Raw genomic sequence first — 20267 nt, 5'->3', positions numbered from 1 at the left:
ATGGAAACCCAGGTAGTTAAAAACACCACAAACACTGAATACATTCTATCCCGGCACAACTTACATGGAGGTCGTACCCTATATTAATCCATATTTGATGCGTACTGATACAGCAGGATGTTCTATGCAGGTCAAAACAAAAATAAAAAAGGGGTGGGGGGGGGACACCTTTTTTGTTGTTGTCGTTGCTTGTTTGCACCTTTTCTTTTACCCAATCTGCGTAGATTCCATCCCAACAGAACACAAAAGGTCAAAAGGGCAGATATCTCATTTTAGAATACGTTGATCCACAGCACCTCGGGGCCTGTCGGAGCACCGGCTGAAGCTGGCCGCCTCCTGCAGCAGCTGGCGTCAGTTTACAGCTGACAGCGTGCCAGAATCGCTCTCCTCTAGAAAGAAGAACAGCTGGCACTGATTCTCATCATGCCAACACAGGCGGCTGGACTTGATAATATTATGCTCAAGGTGGAGGCCCATATCTTGGTATAAATTCAGCTGTAGCGGCACTGCGTGAGCTTTGTCTCCCTCTTCACTCGTTTTAAGATTCATTGTGTTCAATGGCTCCCGTAGTGTTATTACATCTAACTTTGATTCACTGTATTATTTGACATAAAGAATTGATCAAGGAAACTGCCTATAAAAAAAAAAAAAAAAAAAAAAAAAGTTACAAATATGATTTGGTATCAAACCTTGTTGATCTGCATCAGAATTAAAAATGATTAAATTATTGAGGTCTTGTTGAAACAACTGATTGATGTCACTGATATAATGTAGCAAGTTTTTGTTAATTGTTGACAAACAATCAGCCTTTCACAGACTATAAATCTGCCTTAATTCCAGTGAAAAATATTGTTGAAATAAAATGGAAACATTGACATCACTTCCATTATTTCCCAATATTGTTTATTACGATTAATGAACATGTAAAAAAAAAAAAATGGAGTTTCCTCCAGCTGCAGGACTGAACTGTCCTCCCCTAAATTTTTGATCTCTCTTGTTGAGAAGCAACAACATGTCACATTTTGTTATTTCAGTGTCATTCTGGTGTATTTCTCTTTTTGGGATGTTCTGTTGTACACTGTGGTCTTTTTCTTGAGGCATTTTGTGTTGTACGAAGTTCGGAGGTATTTTGCCGCGTTGCGCAGATCCACCATATTTGATCATTTTGTGGCGGTTTGCAGCGCCGCCAGTGAGCACCGAGTCCCTGCAGCTGTTGGCATTCATGGCCATCCAGCCTGGCGCAGACGGCCCACTGGCACCGACTGATAAAATATCGCTGGCTTCTTCCGTTCAGACTGTATTTCTTACTGCTGGATATTTTACTGGTAACATTTGAAGAGGTGCTTGTGAGGCATCAAACTGGTTTCACAAGCTTTTTGTGCATCTAGCAGTGACCTGCTGTGATCTGAATATTATGGAAAAACACTAGAAAGTTACACGGTATTCAGCTTCTATTCCAGATTTCCATACTTTGTTGTGTCTTTTTTCATCTCGTGTGTTCATCATTTTTACTTCTGTTAATGATTCTGATCAACCTCTTTATTTTTAAGGATATCCAGCTGCTCCTGCACCCTTCCCTACCTGAGTTTTCTTTGGACTCGGACTCAGAGTCTGAGGTTTCGGAGGACTCGGAGGTTTTCTCGGGCAGGTTTGGCAGCTGGGCGATGTCCATGGGCGTGTCTTTATACTCTGGAAGACTGTACAGACACAGGAAAGTTGTTAATGACAGAAATAACATTTTCTCACTTATTCCCTCATTTATTTCTACCACAAATTGTCAAATAAAAGCTCAAACTCATAATTGAGTAGCTCAGATGGTAAATAAATTATGACGTATTCTGTTTAAAAATAACAGTGGATACAAATGTTAGCAATTATTCAACAATTTTTAAGTTACTGTAATTTCTTTATTCATAAAACAAAACCCAACTATATGAATTGTCTTTATATTTATTCACTTTCTAACTGTTTAGTTAAATTCAAATGAAGACAACATTACAGACATGAAAAATGTATCAAAATCACAAGATTTTTGTCTGACTTTCATTAAATATACACCTTCGCTTCTGTTTTTCGCTCTTGGTGTGAACAGTTCCCTTTATTATCCTGGAATTTTATGTGTATTTGTCTAATTGAATTGTTTAATTTGAATTTCATTCACAAATGTGACTCCATTATTGTTTTCCTACTATTTTATGTACATGCATTCAATCGGTTTCCTCAAAGATCAAAGTTTGGAATGGTCAACAAGATCTAGTGAAATGGTGACTGTCATTGTCGCGACGACTGCACCGAGTCAACCTCCGACCTGAGGACATAGTTGACCCAGATGACGTTCTTCTCGTTGGCGTTCTTGGCGTTGATGGCGATGGTGGCGCTGGACTGGATCCAGATGTAGCCGCTGTTCTTCTGGATCCACCGGTAGTACTTTGTCACACACTGACCTTTATTTATCACTGAGAGACAGGAAGAGAGGGAGGGGGGGGGTTGTTATTTCATGCTACTTTTTTGTTTGATATTCTGTCTCGCCAAACTATCAGATGTCGCGCCGACCGAGTGGTTCATCACAGGAGAGAAAGAGAAGAGAAAAGGACGGGAGAGGTGGACGCAGGGAGAGAGAGAAACAGAGATTGGGAGACGTGAGAGAGGAGCAGTCATCAGATGTCATGTGACAGCTGGCTGAGAGCTGCTCTGCTGCTGCCGTCATTAATCAGACCAACAGCCTCTCTCTGTGTGTGTGTGTGTGTGTGTGTGTGTGTGTGTGTGTGTGTGTGTGTGTGTGCGTGCGCTGCTGCCTGTTTGTGTTTCAATGCGTCTCTGATAGGTTTGAAACAATACGCTCATACCATGACATCATGTGCGCCCCCAAATCGTACTTGAAATACAATATTACCGATTTGATATTTCACGCTAATGTGGCACATGTAGGATTTTACCTTCTAAAGGTTTAGCATGTTAACAGTTCCGAGAATTCGCATGGCTGAGGAAGACCACTCTTACGGTGTGATCAGAAAGAAAGTGAGAAAAATAAGTACCCAACCATTTTATAATGTGACATTGCCATGGTAAAAATTTAATTAGGTTTAGGGTGAGGTAATAATTTGGGTTTACAAGATACTTTATGATTGCAATAATAACAATTACGGTGACGCAATGGCTGTGCTTAAAGGTACAATAATCAAGATTTTTAGTTCCAAAGGTTCAAAAATTTTGAATAGAGTATGAAGAAATAGCCGCGCTGATGTCATGTCAAAGACGTCTATGTATCATGTTTCACACATATGTTGAGAAGTTCGCATTCTCACCAGTTAACTCCGTCCTGTCCCGTTGTGTAATACCACCCCACACCTCATAGGGGCGATAGTGAGTCACTGTGGTGTACAGACCGCGTCGATACAATCTTAGTTTACAATTATCAGTTAAAAAAAACAACAACTATCCACTAACTAACGAACTAACAGCCGGGCAAGAAAATTCAACCTGCCAAACTCTGAGAAACCGACTGATGGCAGACCGGATGCTACAGAGACTCACTGTCACCTCTTAATGTACAAAATAGTATTAAGAGAAGCAACATTGACTATCAGTTAGAAGGAGGAACTGAACAGGTGTCTCCTGTTAAAGTCCAATGTTTTGTCCACCCATCTACTGACCCCAGCCTCCTCCCAACGCTGATTTAAAATTTTTTTTTTTTTAGCTCTTTAACAGCGTCATTTCAGTTTTTCTTATGCTTCCATCATAATTACTACATCCAGTCACATTACTACACACTGTCACTTGAACATGAACATGAACATATGTTGTTTTGGAGTATTTGCTGATACTCTCTCAATAACACTAGAGGTCGCATGACAATAAAACGTAACAGTGGGTCATTAGAGACTCATAGGGTTGTTTTTATGGGAGTAGTCTCGTAAAGACGTTGGCTATAAGTTTGCTTGCAATGGGCGGACAGCCGTGTGAGATGATGCCTTTGCATTAGGTTCAGACTCATTTCAGAGCTCAGCAGCAACTTCTTACTAACTATCGTACCCTCTTATTTGTTCTTTACAGATTCAAACGAAAAACTAAAACTGCTGCTGCTTCAGTTCAACTCAAACTCTACTCTTCTTGACAATGACTTAATTGAATTTGGCTCCTTCAACACTTTACAGATCATATTTTATTTCCACCATTAAAAATATTTGTTGAGTAAAATGTTTTTTTAATTTTTTTTTTTTTTTTACCTTTTGAACACGTTTGTGCTTCTTTAACAGCAAAAAAAATAATAATAATTTCATCACCACCACCACTGCAGTGATTAAAACAGGCACACGAGATAGCTGCAGTACCCACAGCTCTCCACCAGGTAGGGCTGTGTCACTGCGACAGGCCCTCTTGGCCTCAGGAGGTGGCCCCCACCCTGCCACGATCCCCCCCCCCCCACATCCCCACCTCCCCGCCACCCCTTCCCCCATTCCCGCTCCGCCCTGCGACGGCACGCCGGCAATAAATTTGGCTAAATTAACCACTAAATGGTTATCTCAAGCAATATGTATTGGCATTAATCAGGAGCCGCTCAAACAGAAACAGTCGGAGACGAGGAGCGAGGGCCACTAAATTCATATCCCTCTCCTCCATTTAATTACGGACACAAATAGGTTTTTCCATGACAGAGAAGAAAGAGAGAGAAAGTAGGGGGTGATTTATATAAAAAGAAGGCCAGTAATTAAAAACTATTAGAAACTAATAGCATTGTTTAAGACGACATCCCCGGGGCTGCAGTAATTGACTTTGGTCGGACGGCTGGCGCTCATTCGTTCTCTATTTGCCTATTCATAGAGAGAGGAGGGGTGGTGGGGGGGGTGGTGGGATAACTTGTTTGCATGTTAAGGCAGAGATGGTGAGATCACGTCACCTTGAATGTGACCTTGCTTTGTTTGTACGGCAGAGTAAATAACGACACAATGAATGCGCACACACACACACACACACACACACACACACACACACACACACACACACACACACACACACACACACACACACACACACACACACACACACACACACACACACACGGGCGCACACAAGCGTTGCCGCGCTGCCTGTTCAGACGACTGCCGGTCCTCAGAAAGCAGCTCAGTGTATCAGCATGACCAATGGAAGAGGACACACACACACACACACACACACACACACACACACACACACACACACACACACACACACACACACACACACACACACACACACACACACACACACACACACACACACACACACACACACACACACACACACACACACACACACAGAGCGCCACGCAAGGCTTTGTAACTCCACACAGACTGCACACTGTGCTGTGTACACAGTCTACTCACCTCGCCTCACACATGAAACCAGATTACTCTCAGCTCATGTTCACTCCTCAGGACACATTTACAGTCACACTGTAATAAATTGGAGATAATATCATCAATACTGACATAGAAGTCTCCCCTCAAAAACAATCACGGGGTGTCATGACATGAACTTAACAAATATATATTCAGGGCTCAGTAATGCAAGGAGCATTCATTAAGAACTGAAAGGTTTCCTCAGTCATCATTTGGTCTTTTTTTTCTTTGGGGGGGATCAACACATTAAATCTCTTTCCTCACATCCCTCAAAATGGATGAACTGTTTGTGTATGTGAGTTTTGTCTATTTTAAAGGCCAATTTAAGGACTGACATTGTAGCTTACAGTAGCCTAGAAATGCTGCAGCATTGGTTCAAGCTACTTTCTTTTACAAATACATATGTATATGTATGTATACAATAAGTTGTTAGACTGCTCCTGTTGTGGACGGTCACTGGTCAAAAATCAGAGAAAGAGTTACGGTAGTAGAATTTGTAACCTGTGTGCTGATAAAATACACAACACTTCCTCTTTAGGGTTTTAGCCTCCTCCTGCTCCGTCCCAAACGCAACAAGAGCAGTACAATATATATATATATGCTCACTGGTCAAAAGCGGTAGTAGAATTTCACCGTTCCCAAATACAACTCCCCAAAACAGGACTTTCACGCGTAATGGGAATTATTTTGTTTTCTCCTTTTAGATGGTTATTAAGTGAAGATATGAGAGCTCTGAAAGAAAACCAGGACGGTAGCATTTCAGTTGTTGCTGGACAACTAAACAACCATCTTCAACTCACCCTGAAGAGCCGAGGGGGGCTTTTACACTTCATTTCATCCATGAATTACGTTAATTACAGCTGCTTTAATTTGAATATTTGGCTAATATCATCTATTGTGTCTTGATATTAGTCTTTTTTTGTTAGCAAGTAAACTGTTTGTTAACTAGTATTGCTTTTTTATATACTTGTAAGAATGGTGGCGTTTATCATCATTGTTGATATAAAAACACTGCATTAAGTACACCACCATGAAGACAAGGGTGTTATGGATTTATAAAGATACGTAATGAAGAGTCAGTCTCGGGTGCTGCACAACATTCACACACAGAATTTTTCATTATAACCAATTAAAGCTCTATTACACAAAAATATGAAGCTATATTAATAGCATTTTTTACAGTGAATAAGCAAGAGAAAGACGAAATGACCTGAAGATATTTAAAGTATTTTTTTGCCACATGCAAATGTAAGTAACACAACACTGATGTTGTGATGTTGATGAATGACAACAGAGTCTCTCTGGTGATGGACGCTGACACAAGCCCGAGACCACGTCATTTTTTATATTTTTTTTTAAGCGTCTCGATGCTTGGACTGTCCGTTCAAACCTCCCTTTTTGTCTCTCCCTCCATCTTTAAAAATCACTCGCTGGCTGATGGGCCACTAATGAAGGAGAGGAGAGGAAGAGAGGGAGAGAGAGAGATGGAGGGAGAGGGAGTGCTGGAGGCGCGCCCGAGGCTGCAGGAGCGAGACCAACAGATTAAAGGAGTTCAATTCCCTTTTAAAATCTCCACCTCACTTTTCTTCTCCTTCAGTGCTCCCGTTTTCTTTCTCTCTTTTAGTAATGCAACACTTTCGACTTCTGCCATTGTTTCTCTGTGTTTGGACTCGATCCTTCTTCTTCCCGTCAACCTGCCGTCGCCTCCCTCTCTCTTCTCCCTTTTTTTTACCCTGCTGGATTTCCTCTGTAGTCGCATCTACCTTTCAGATTACCTTTACCCCGTTTACCCTCTGTGCGTGCATGTGTGTGCGCGCGCGCGCACATTAACGTGCAGGTAATTTACGGCTGTGAAATTGCTTTATGGAAACGTCCTTTCTGTCTGCCAGGGGATGGAGGGATGAAGACCCCCGAAGGAGAGCAAGTTTATGTGTGTGTATGTATGTGTGTGTGTGTGTGTGTCTGTGTTCATAGTGGTGTCGTGTGTGACTCAGTGGCCTTTATAAAAAGAGGCAGCCACTCTCCCTTTGTTGCCCTCTGCTGGCGAGTTACAGTACAGTTTACAAACCTGCCCCCTGAAGTTCATTCAACTTGATCAAGTCATGATGATGTAAGACAAAACACACTATGCCTCACTCGTAATCTGATACATATTAAGCCATATAGATAAATCCTTGTTACCTTTTCAGAACATATTATCGACAATAAGAAACACAGAATAGATATTCATGTTATTCATAACATTTCATAGTCTGTTATAAACGTCGCGCTGCTGTTAAAACTACTTGTTTATAGCAGAATAGTCGAGGAAGTTAAAAATATTCCATCACCACCCCGAACCACTGCTTTTCAGATTAAGATTTTGTACAATTTTACAAAACAAAACAAAAACCACAATAGCTCATAATATACGTAATTTTGACACATTGAAAAAAGAAAATACAGTCTTTAAGATGTCACCAACGCTTAACCATTAAATTTGAATAACTGTCATTTAAAATGACACATCAAAATCAAAGTCCAAAAACTTTCATATAAATTTATGCGGCAGAGGTGTTTTTTTTTTTTCTTCTTTTTTCGTTCCGTTATTCATTTTCTCACTTTGGCTCAGATTTATCTCGTGACCCTTTGGCGGGGCTTCACCCCTCCATTAGGAACAACGTATAACATTAAAAGTAACTCCAACCAGCTCCAGCAGTTTGATACTGCCTGTTTACAACTGGCACCAACATGTGTCTCCAGGTATTTTGATCCTGCAGCATCAGTACTTTTACTCCCACCGCCGCCATGTTCCTGGATCTCAGACAACTTGTTGAGTGCAACGTTTTAAGAACGATGGCGAACACAATGAAAATAAAGCGTTCGTTGTATTTAAAGATGCCGTTTTCACTTGAAAGCAGAAGATCAAACTGTAAAGTCACAAATAACGATCCTCGTGTCACTTCGTCCAGTGTTTCCTACAGTTTGTGTCTCATTGTCACAGGTGTCTCATTGTGAGGTTGTTCCTCGCTCGTCCCAGAAGGCGCATCGTTTTGTGTTTTAGATAAAAAATTTAAAAAAAAAGAAGCCTTTCAGAGTGAGTGAGTGTGTGTGTGTGTGTGTGTGTGTGTGTGTGTGTGTGTGTGTGTGTGTGTGTGTGTGTGTGTGTGTGTGTGTGTGTGTGTGTGTGTGTGTGTGTGTGTGTGTGTGTGTGTGTGTGTGTGAATTCATTAAAGGCGGTGTTGGTGCTGCTAAAACGCCTGCAGGCTTAAATCCACCGAGCTTTCCCTTCTGCACTCGTCTCTCGCTCCCGTCTTTTTTTTACGCTGCGGTCGGAATGTCTCTCGATCGTCTCTTTCTCTCCCAAACAACCGGTCTTTTCTGTCAGGTGACGTCTTCTGTTTCGGTAAATCTCCGTGTCTTTTTCATTCCTTCTTTATGTGCCCAAATGCCTCTGAAAAATTCACAAAATCTTTTCTTCCTGAAAATTTCTCTCCTCTTGTGTTATTACGACAGCACACCTCACATCTTGCGTCATCCAAACAAAACTCAAACAATCAATTCATCTACATGAACAAATGAATTGTGAGTGAAGAAGGACTTCATATGGTTTTCACTCATTTTTTCTGAATTTCCGAATCAGTTTCATCATTATTTGTGTTTCTATCCTTCTATAAAACCAGTTGAACTCTTTTCTTACTCGCCACTTTGCTTTAAAACAAAGTATCTAATATTTTCCGTTTCTTGCCAGTGTCTTTCTTCCCTCTCCCAAAAAAATATGCACCTTAATTCTCCCTTTTCTGTCCAATTTATAATACTTTCAAAGATCTTTCTTTCTTTGTGAATATATGTATATATTCCTCTCCTTCATTTTCCTATCTTCATCCTTCCCCTTTTCTCATTCCTTTGGCCATCTTGTCTACCTGTCTCTCCTTGAGAAAATGAGCATTTTGTCCTCTCCTCTTTCTTTTCTCTATCTGTAAATCTCCGCTTCCCATTTCTCTGCTGAGAACAGATGAATTTCTCTCTTCAGCCCCTGTGCCGAGTTTTCCTCTCCCTTTCTCTGCCGACAAATCACTCCTTCCCCTCCCCTTCTTTCTTTCTTTGTGAAAAGGCAAGTTCATTCCCTATCCCTTCTTTCTCTTTTTCTCTGTTCTCGGAGTGGAAACGAGGACAGATTGACTTTGAGATCTGACCCGAGCTAAGACCGTCTGTCAGCAGGTAATGATAGAGACTTAGAGAGTGACGCCTCTTCACAGAGAGGGATCACGCCTCGTCCTCCACTTAAAAAGAAGCCTTTTAAAATTTAGATCCCTGTTGAGAGAACAGGCTATCCCTCTAAAATACACCTTGATCGATTCCCTAACTATCCACCTATACTGCAGCGACGGGGGAACCGGGAGCGTACGTGGAAATAAATCCCATGAAAAAAAATCGGAGGCCTGCGAGCCGCTTGCTGTTCTGCAAAAAATAGAGAGTGCAGAAAGTCTTTTTCTCACCTGAAAAATCACGACAACATCACGAGTTTCCTTTGAAAAAAGGGGATTGATATGCACTCGAGCTTCAACTCGTGCCATCAGAAAGGACGCAAAGAGAATATCGGAGCCGTCTGCAATCAGAGGAACTTTTTACCTGCAATTCGACGCCAGGAAGCTGATAAAATTGTTGTTCCTGGAACTCAAAAAGTCTCAAAAACTCATAAAAGGGAGGATTAATAACTTTATGTATATGTGAACCCCTTTCTGAGTGCCTCCCGAAATGTTGCAGAATGATCAAACACAAGTCTTTAGATATTCAGCTGCACAAATGGAGAATAGTTGTCAGTGCTGAACACTCCAACCCTAGACTAATCAAACACAAACCTCTGGACTGCTACGACCAGGTTACATCATCGTTAACGCTTTTAAATAGGCAGTATAAAAGATAGATATTTACTATAATGTTTCCAGACGCGACCGAAAGAGCAGCACAAACACAACTTCATTTGCCTAAAAATAAAATACAAAAATACTTCACAGTCATGAGCTTCAAGATGAAATAAATAATCCCGAAACCCTCGGTTGATCTTCTAGTTTGCGGTCAGGTGTACTACTTTATAGCATTAAAAAAAGCGCTGAGGAAACTGTTCGCTGATTGGCTGAAACTGAAAATGAATCAGGAACAGGCAGGAACTTTAAAATATGTTTTTTTTGTCTCTGTTTCAGCCAACTGTCCAGACTAAAAAAAAAAAAAAGCATCTCTTTCCCCCCAAAAAGGATCTTTTTTTTTTAGAAAAGGGTGTAGAACTGGAAGTGCCGGGTTGGTGTTTGAGTGTGTGGGTGGATTGAGAGCTGTGAGCCACAGTGTCAGCTCAGTTTGTCGTCTCTGACTTTTGCTGCGATTGTTCATTTTGAGTTGACCTTGAGTTGAAAGGTTTTCATCTTTGGGGGGAAAAAAAAAAAGCACATTCACAGGCACCCACAGCTGTAAGACTCAAGTAAAGACAGTGGTAGAAACGGGAAGGAAAACATATATTATTTAAGAGCAAAACTGAAAAGTGGAAAAATCCTCCACTCATCCAATGGCAACTCATCCATCGAGTGGTCAAAAAACCCCGCCAAAACAAACAATAACCGCATAAGACGTGGTGATCTGTTATTTTCTTCCAGGAGAAACCAGCAGGTAACGGCACGAAACCAAAGTGAAGACAACTGGATCCAACTGTTCATTTTGTGCGTGTAGCCGACGCCCACGCAAACCATATCTGTCACTATCCAATTAGACAGAAAGCTCACCATGTGCTGAAAAAAAAAAAAGTGGGGAATCATTAGACCGTTGCTCCGAAATCAGCTTCCACACAATCAGCGGCGAGTTCACGAAGCTACCGAATTAAACCGCCCCAAAGACAGGCAGATTTCAGAACAATCTGACTGCGCTCCATTTGACGTGTAGGATGAAGAGGGGGGGAAAAAAAAAAAGAAAAGAAAAGGAGAGAAAAGGACACGGAGCACCTCCACTGCCCTGTAGCCATCCATTTCTGAAAGCCCCCCTTTCACAGAGGAAATTAATTTTGAAAGAAGAAGAATAAAACGAGCGGCCGAGGTGACTGAAGGTGCTGTATTAGACTACGCTCGACTAAAACCAAGTCATTTAAACCGCTGGCTGCCGGCTCGCCTCCCTGACCTCCCATCCTTGCTGCAGACAGAGAGGAATAATCTCCCTCAATACTTCACTTCCTTTTCTTTTTTTTTTTTTTTTTTTTGTGGTGTTTTACACATCCTAACCTCCCCCCCCTCCTCGTTCTGTCTGACCCCACCGGGCCGCCATAGAGTCACTTCCTGATTGCCACTCTGGATGTTCAGAGCCCAGGAACTTTCGGAGAAGGTAATTGAAAAAGTTTTAGGGAGCTTCATGCTGCTGCGTTTGCTTTTCTTTATTCTCTGGTGAGGTCTGTGGCATGTATCGGTTGTTTCACGTGTTATACTTTTTGGAACTCAAATTTCCTGGTGGTTGTCGTAATGTTTGGATATTTAGCACTTTGTGCAAAGAAATGACAGTAAATAGTTAAATGTTGACCATGAAAGCTGTATGAATCATCATATGTCAACAAGAACTATTGCAGAGTCTAAATCCAGTTCCAAGAATTCAGGTTTATATCATGCTGCGTTCAAATTGTGTTGTATTTACCGCGCACACGTGAAGAGTCCATACGAACGGCGCCCTCTTGTGGTATTCACGACGTAGGAACTCAAAATGTTCTATAAGCCTCGAGTAGTGACGTGTTTCCTGACGTTTACGGAAATGTCGGAGGCCCTGGAAGTTAATTTGTCATTGGATGTTAAGCTAATATATTGTGATTTTAGTCATGTAGAGTTTGTCTTCATAACTTAGACGTGGATTCAGTTTGGTCAGGTTTAGGCACCAGAAATATTTGCTTAGATTCAGGCTGTTCTGTAGCGCTATATGTTTAAAGACTGAAGCGCACGAGGACTAACTCGCCTTCCTCTCCTGACTTCCTTCTTCAAATTAAGAAGTTTCAAATTATTCAAAAATTGTTCTGTAAAACGCAGTAGTTTGTTAGTTAAGAGCAATTTTCACGCTTTCATGGGTATAATTTGTCAATTACTGCTTTGCACCTGCAAAACAAGTCAGTGGAGGAAAGGATCTGGGAAGAATTAAATAAGAAGAATTAAAAATCTTTTCGAGCTACAAAAAGACAGCAATGGTGAAAGCAGCTTGTTCAGGATGTGAAGTAATAACTTCAACTTAGCTCACTGAATCCATCTGTATTCAGCTGCAGAGGACAGTATTTGATAGAATCTGACTGTCTGCGTTTGACTCCCATCAGGCCCGCTGTCCTTGCCCTGTGCTTGTTATTATTTGGCGTTCTGCCTAAATGCCTTCACTGCCTCAGACAAACCGTGAAAACGCCGTGCAGCTCTGAACGCCTCCTCAGCTTTTACCACCACTGTAAAGATCTGACTGCAGCAACAAACAGTGTGCTGCAAATCATCTAGACAGCCACTAAACAGGGACACCAAACCTCTGCCTCCGTGTGTGTGTGTGTGTGTGTGTGTGTGTGTGTGTGTGTGTGTGTGTGTGTGTGTGTGTGTGTGTGTGTGTGTGTGTGTGTGTGCGAGCGCGCGTGTGTGTGTGTGTGTGTCATACAGAGTGTATTATGACTCCTGACAAGGGTAATAAGATTGTGGAGTTGCCGCTGTGAGAAAACTTTTCAAAGATACAGGAGAGCAGAGATTCTCTAAGTGGCCTGAAACTTTCAGAAGTGAGATCTAGAAATACGGCTGCTGTGATATCGTCCTTACAGGCGGTGCGGAGGACTATTACTCTCTAAATATGGTCACAACAAGTCTCAAAGGTTTTACTGTACACGTGACGGACATATCGGATGAGACTTTAAAGTATAAATTAGATTGGACTGGTGTTTCACGTTCAACCAGAAATAAAAAAAAAATCCTCCACGTTGGTTAGCTAAGTGGCTGTAGTAGCATCGGTTTTCCACAAGGTGGCATCGGTTTTAGAAAAAGTTGGAAATAAAAATCGCAGACTACAGAGTGTTGTGACTCGACGCATAAAACAGCCGTCTGTCATTCAGAAAAAACATTTGCTGAATTTGACAATTTGTCAGTGACTTCATTGGCCAATCAGAGAGCAGTATCGAGTCAGGCGGTAAGAGTACTCACAGTCCAGGTGACACTGTCTGATCCCCTCCACATCTTCAGCATGAATTAACTGGTAACACCTCTTCCCCACGATGTCCACCGGAGTCAGGTCCATGTAGTCGCTGATCCTGAAACACATTTAACACGTTACAATATTAAAAGCCCAAAAGACAGAAAAGTTCACACACAGAAATCAGACCATCAAAAAAAGATGTGATTTCCCACACAGCCTTTGTCTTATTTCGGGTTCGTCAGGTGTTTTGCCCTGGTATGCGCAGTTTTGCACAACTTCAAATTTTTCTGAACCTCTACAACGGAGGAGGAGAGTGCAAATATACCACGACACATAGAAATACAATAGAGACATTAATGGGAAATACAGGTTCAACAGCAGGTTGAAATAAACCCGAATGATCCTTTAAGACACGTTGCATGCCATCAACACCTATAGCTTGATTTAAGACTCTAATAAACAACAACCCTACAGGTCTTTTGTTCATACAGTTTACGACCCACAGTTTCGTTTAGCTTGAGATTAGCAAACTTTCACAATTTAACTGAATATTTTGTGTTATTTCCAGTAGGGGAGGGGCTTTTAGTGATGACAAAAAACAAAAAAACATAACAGGCTAAAAATAATATCATTGCAACTTCTGTGTGTACACACACCTGCATATGCACTACTGATGATTTTTGTGCATTTTTAACTTTGTACTTTATTCTACTTTGTATTTTATCATAATATATTTTAAGTACCTGGCAGCTATGACATTCTAATTTTCCTTAAAAAAGTATATATCTATCTTACAGACTGAAAAAAGGTCACCAGACGTTGCCTCTCTATCCTGCATCCTTACATGGTATCCCGTCCTCCCCAGTAATGCTGACATCCTACACCAAACGAGTGAGTTACTATTTCTTCTCCCTAATTGCACTCAGTTAGTTGTCATTTCAAACTAAAAATGGGATAAAAAAATAAAATAAAAATAAATCCTGTGTCCAAATTTGCACCACGCTGAACTGCTTGGATTGGAAATGTCGTGAAACAGAACTGTACAGTTCTGGTACTCGATGAATAAAAAGTCTGATTTAGGGAAGGAGGAAAAAAAGAAAAGAAAAGCTAATAGCCCAACAACAGAGACTGAAGCCCATCTGTCTATTGTACAGGTAACACACATCAGCTTTAAAACGTTTAATTTGAACAAATTTGCCACAGGATAGACAGAACAATTTCCCCAGTTTCATTCTGATGGAGGCTGGGTGGGGTGGGGGTGGTGGTGGTGGTGGTGGTGGTGGTGGTGGGGGACTAATGTCTGGCAGGCAGATAACAGCACACTCTGTTCTTTAGAAAAACCTTCCTCCCATTTTCTCATTCTCTTAGAAACTCATCCTCAAAATGGGGCCGTAATGGGAGCGACGCTTGTCTGTTCGCCGCAGACGCTTTCTGTCGCTCCGCATTGAATATCATCATCTGCCTCGCATTGTATCCCTTTTTTCCACCCACAAAAAAGCAATCTGTCTACTATCATTCCCCCCTCCCCCCCCTCCTCTCTTTTTATAATAAAACATGAAGGGGTTATTTTTTTTTTTCTCTCTTTTTCTTTTTACGGCTGATATGAATCTCCTCGGGCGGCCGGTTAACTCTTGCGTGAGATCCTGATGCCTATCTGCTTTATCTGGACAGAGGGAAGGAGATAGATCCATCAGAGACATATTTCACTGTTAAACCAGGGAGGATTGGGTCAGATTCCTCATGAATAAGAAGCCCCGACAAGGGAGACAACTTTTTTTTCTTTTTGGATTTCTTTCTTGAGCAGCGGGTGTGAAACATGAATGCAGAAGTGGTCGGTCAAAGCAGTTTTTGACAATTAGATAATCACAAAATAAAGGCAGCAGTGGAAAAAGACTCATCTAAAAAAACCAAAAAAACCAACCATTTTCTTTAGAGGTCTAAAAATTATAATAAAAGAAAGTATATGCACAACCAAAGAGGACACTGATGTCTTATGCTGAAAATATATGCACAAAATAAAGGTCACTCTGGCACAAAGAGCTCCCTTCGCTCCTCTACCTGTTCTCGCAGTACACGATCTTCAGGTCCATGTTGACTCGCGTGACGAACATCTGGCAGTCGATGCGGACCTCGTTGATCGTGGGCGGCGGGAGGGCGTGGGCCACCACCACCATCCCTATGATCTGATTGGGCACCGAGCGGCTGTGCGTCAGAGCCATCCGGATCCGCAGACGCCCCGTGACGTGGATCACCTGAAGGGAAAGCGGGACAAGTTGGAGGTGGGGAGGAGGGGGGGGGGGGGTCAGAGGGCGGCGACAGAGAGTGTCTCGAGATGTGAAGTAACTTTACTAAGGTAGGAAGATATTACTTCAAAGGCCCAAAAGAGGGCTCATAAATAAACATTGTAACTTTATGAAAGCAATATAATCTGCATTCCTGTGTCCACTTGTCTGCAGGTGGAGTACTGTACCGATATCACAGGACCTGAGACTCCTGATGATAAAAACATGCACCTTTGATGCACTTTTAAAACGAGCTTCTTAACGCAATTATCCAATCAGACAACCGTGTTGCAGCACTGCAGCATAAAGAACTTCAGTTCACGTTGATCAAACATCAGACTGAGGAAAAAATAAATGCAATCCACGGCCGGTTTGTGCGTTTCAAAAGTTGCTGACCACTTGGATTTCTTGGAAGTTTCTTCAGAGTTGATTTTAGAATTTGGATGGAAACAACTTGGTGATGGAGGTCAGAGGTCAGACTGGTTGGAGCTGACAGAAAGGCCGCACTAACGCAGATGATCGTGTCGCCATCTGAGAGCAAAGGGAAGCTCGGCATGCTCAGTGAGTGTTCGCCCTTTATTTCCTGATTATATTCTGAAGGTGACAGTAGGCTAACATTGTAACTGTCTCGATGCAGATGTTAAAAATTATGTCTGAGTTGAAGACTACGTGATTTCCGGCCGGGTTTCTGGTCTTTAACAGCAGCAACAGATGAGACTCAAGCCACTTTTGCTATTTTCAATATTTAACCAAACCCACCAATAGATTAAGGAGCCTTCATGTTTCTCTGCTGCAAATTAAAAGTATGTAAACATCGTTTCTAGGAGACATTGCAGGACGATGTGAATTTGTGAGGACACGGATGTATTTTTTTTCACGTCCTTCTGGAGTCGATGAGTACAGGAATATTTTGGAATCAGCTTCTCCCACCTACAGAACCACAGCGGCTTTCAAAACTACAAACTGTAAGTCTGTTATCACCGATGTGTGTGTGTGTGTGTGTGTGTGTGTGTGTGTGCGTGCGCGCGCGTGTATTGCACTGCCCTGATGTGTGTGCCAGTGAGTGCAAATGTGTGTAGTAATATATGCATGCATGTGTGTGTGAATATTTATGTGCATCTTTGTCTCCACTGTGATTTGCATGGGATCTGAGTCTGCCAGGTGTTTTACAACACACGCACATGCACACACACACAAAACAAACACAAAACGCACACATCAAAAACCCACAAGAACGCAGATTTTAAAACAGAGAACAAAGAAACGGATTTCAACCAGTCAGTGTTACATTATTAAGTCAGTCTAAGCAGCTAAGACGCTCATGTTCAACATACACATGTTTAATGTCAGCCACACTCCAAATTAAATAAGCAAGCACCTAATTTCTGAGCTATAAATGAACCATCAAAACAAAACCTTTCCATACCTCTAATGTAATCTGATAGGCTGAACCCTAAAATAACTCTTTGAATGTCTGAAAGTCTAAAACTCAAACTGTCTGTTTCCCAGGGAGGAGGAGAGGATGTGACATTTTTGTGTTTAGTCATGACTATAGAAATAATGGGTCTGCTGCATTCATAAATGAATCAATGCAGTAAGATACCAGTGAGTCGTTGAATACATTTTTCTCTGTTAAACTTGTTCTGTCTTTGAAAATTAAGTTACAGCAGCTCCAACATGTTTCCACCACGATGTGTCCGTCGTCATCCTTCAGGAGACTCAAGTGTATTAGTCTGGGATAAACCATGAGATCACACACGCGCGCGCCACACACACACACACACACACACACACACACACACACACACACACACACACACACACACACACACACACACACACACACACACACACACACACACACACACACACACACACACACACAATCCTCTTTAATCCCACCTCTCTCGATCAGTGAGCCGGTCACAGAGCTTAGAGTCCTGATGTTGCACCTATAGGACTGAGATACACACTTGTACAGCACACGTTTTTGTCATGCAGGAAAAAAATTATCATTCTCTCACACACACACACACACACACACACACACACACACACACACACACACACACACACACACACACACACACACACACACACACACACACACACACACACACACACACACACACACACACAAATATCAAACCAGGGTTATTGTAACTACAGAAATAACAGGAAACAAATTTGTCCGAAAGTGTCAAATTGTTGATGTCACTTCCTGTTTCGCATCTGTTCCATTAGCTTCAGTATTATCTTCCGATTTTAACGTGCACGTTTTTACTTATAAATAAATTTATGACTGTTCTCAGGTCATCTTCACTGCAGCACAGAAAACTCCAGCTACAAATGCGGCTGCCAGAACTCTTACAACTCAAATCATTTTTAACATATAACACTAATCTGTCCTCACTTCTATTTCACTCAGGTCCGACTACAGCCTTTTTCGTATTCCAAACGTCTTCATGAACTTACAGCGCCATCGTACCTGGGAGAGGATCTCAGCTCCTACATCCTCCCAACGTGCACTCAGGTCAAAGGATGCCGGCGAACTAACCACCGCAAAGATTAACAGCTGTATCATCCATCGTCTGTAGAGCAGTTTCATAAAGATCTGTGCTGCTGTGGAATAATTAAAACCTTTAATTCAAGATTTATCTTTATATTTTCACCGCCCTACACAATTGGAATATTAAACCCTGATTGTAGAGAAGTTTGGTCAGAGTCAACTCCACATTTTAGATCTTATATATAACTATTAACTGTATATTATTTTAAAGAAACATGAAACTATATAGATGGATAATATTTGTGAGGAAATAATACACAAAGGAATACAAATATGCTTTCTGTGTATAGACTCAACAAAAACGTACTTGTATCCGAATAAAAAAACAAACTTGTCCATGGTAGGATTACAAATTTCCATATGGATCACTTCATTTGAGGACAGATAATAAGAGTAGAAGCCAGCGGCTGATAAAGTCTTCAAAGAGGTGAACGCCACATGGATATACCTGTATTTGTAGTGTGATGAGACACACACACACACACACACACACACACACACACACACACACACACACACACACACACACACACACACACACACACACACACACACACACACACACACACACACACACACACACACACCGGTCAGATCACCTAATCCTGTCTTCCCAGGGAGAGTCAGCAGGTTTAGCATGTTAACATGGATCCTGTGTGTGTGTGTGTGTGTGTGTGTGTGTGTGTGTGTGTGTGTGTGTGTGTGTGTGTGTGTGAGAGAGAGAGAGATCGGCCTACAAACACCGATTTACATCCCTGCAGTAACACAGTGAGCACAACAAAAGCAGCTCCACATTTTCATGTTGGTTCAGAAACATAGTTCTGAAAAGAAAAATATTTTTAGATCCGGCGTGACGTCCACTTTCCAAGAAAACAGATAGTTCAGAACTTGCCTGAGAATCATCAGGTTTTATCTTTTGCCTGAGTATCAAAGTAAATCAGTGACAGTCGTCTGTGCATTAAACACACACACAACAAACAGGAAGCGTTAATAGTGAATTTGGCATAATCAATTTTCCAAAATGCAATTAGTGAAACTCTATCAAAACCTCATAAATCTTTTCTTTTAATTATGAGATACGATTATAGACATCATTTTTCTTTGATGAACGTAATGGATTTCCATATATTTGAAGATTAGAGTTCTGTGGATGACACTCTTTTCATGTTTGTGATGCATCAGTCTCACCTTATATCCTGAGGACTTGATGTGCACGCCTCTCTTTGTGAGCGTCGACTTCATCCGGATGAAGAAGGATCGTTCCAGAGTGTTATCAGGAGCCAGAAGACTCGGACTGCTGGACTCTACTGTGAAACCGAAGAAACACACAGAAAACACAAAAACCATGACGAGACTTATCATAGACATTCTTTCTGAGCTTTCGACTTTAATTTGTCGAACTCGTGGGTCGTCACAAGGATATTTGTTTTCAGGAAAGAATTGCTAACATTGATGCTTTGTTCTCTTTGGCGAAACCAACGGTAATAGGCGCCAACTGCAGTTGTGTTTTTGGAGTGAATTTAGCTAAAGACACCATGATTACTTGTGAAAAACATTTATTGACTTTGTATTTAATGAGAAAATGAACCCTTTTGGAATTGGAGTCTGTGGAGCCAGCCACTAGTGGCCCTCAGTGGTATTGCACTTTAAAGCAGTTCTGCATTGGCTTGAAGTCTGCTAATGTGCTAGTTTTGTTTCTATAAAAACTTAAATGACCTCTCTGCAAGTCATTTATTCAACAGATTATTTCCAGACCTCGAAGTTAGAACAATTCACGTTTAAAAGTTAGAATCAATAATGGAAATAAATGCAGATATTTACATTACGGTAATGATAAAATATTACTTAATTTCATTCATCTCCTGTATGATCTTTCACCAAGAGGTT

The 20267-nt window shown here is 41.4% G+C and overlaps 1 protein-coding gene across 1 annotated transcript in view; it reads right to left on the bottom strand.

The window, feature by feature from the left end:
• The window catches only part of LOC138630879 (neuronal PAS domain-containing protein 3), a gene marked incomplete at its 5' end in the record, with an annotated part of 199183 nt that overhangs the window by 8156 nt on the left and 170760 nt on the right, over window positions 1-20267 (bottom strand). Inside the window, 5 exons of the mRNA XM_069715504.1 lie at window positions 1582-1697; window positions 2309-2456; window positions 13538-13644; window positions 15588-15781; window positions 19569-19687. Coding sequence (XP_069571605.1) covers window positions 1582-1697; window positions 2309-2456; window positions 13538-13644; window positions 15588-15781; window positions 19569-19687 — 684 coding nt within the window. The remainder of the gene's footprint in view (window positions 1-1581; window positions 1698-2308; window positions 2457-13537; window positions 13645-15587; window positions 15782-19568; window positions 19688-20267) is intronic.

The sequence above is a fragment of the Brachyistius frenatus genome, unplaced genomic scaffold (assembly GCF_029030835.1).
Source record: "Brachyistius frenatus isolate BFR_SWC_R1_liver_20210118 unplaced genomic scaffold, ASM2903083v1 Contig_143, whole genome shotgun sequence".
NCBI classification, from domain to species: Eukaryota; Metazoa; Chordata; class Actinopteri; family Embiotocidae; genus Brachyistius; species Brachyistius frenatus.
Note: the sequence above shows the minus strand (reverse complement) of the source record. Positions and strands in the feature narration are given on the sequence as shown.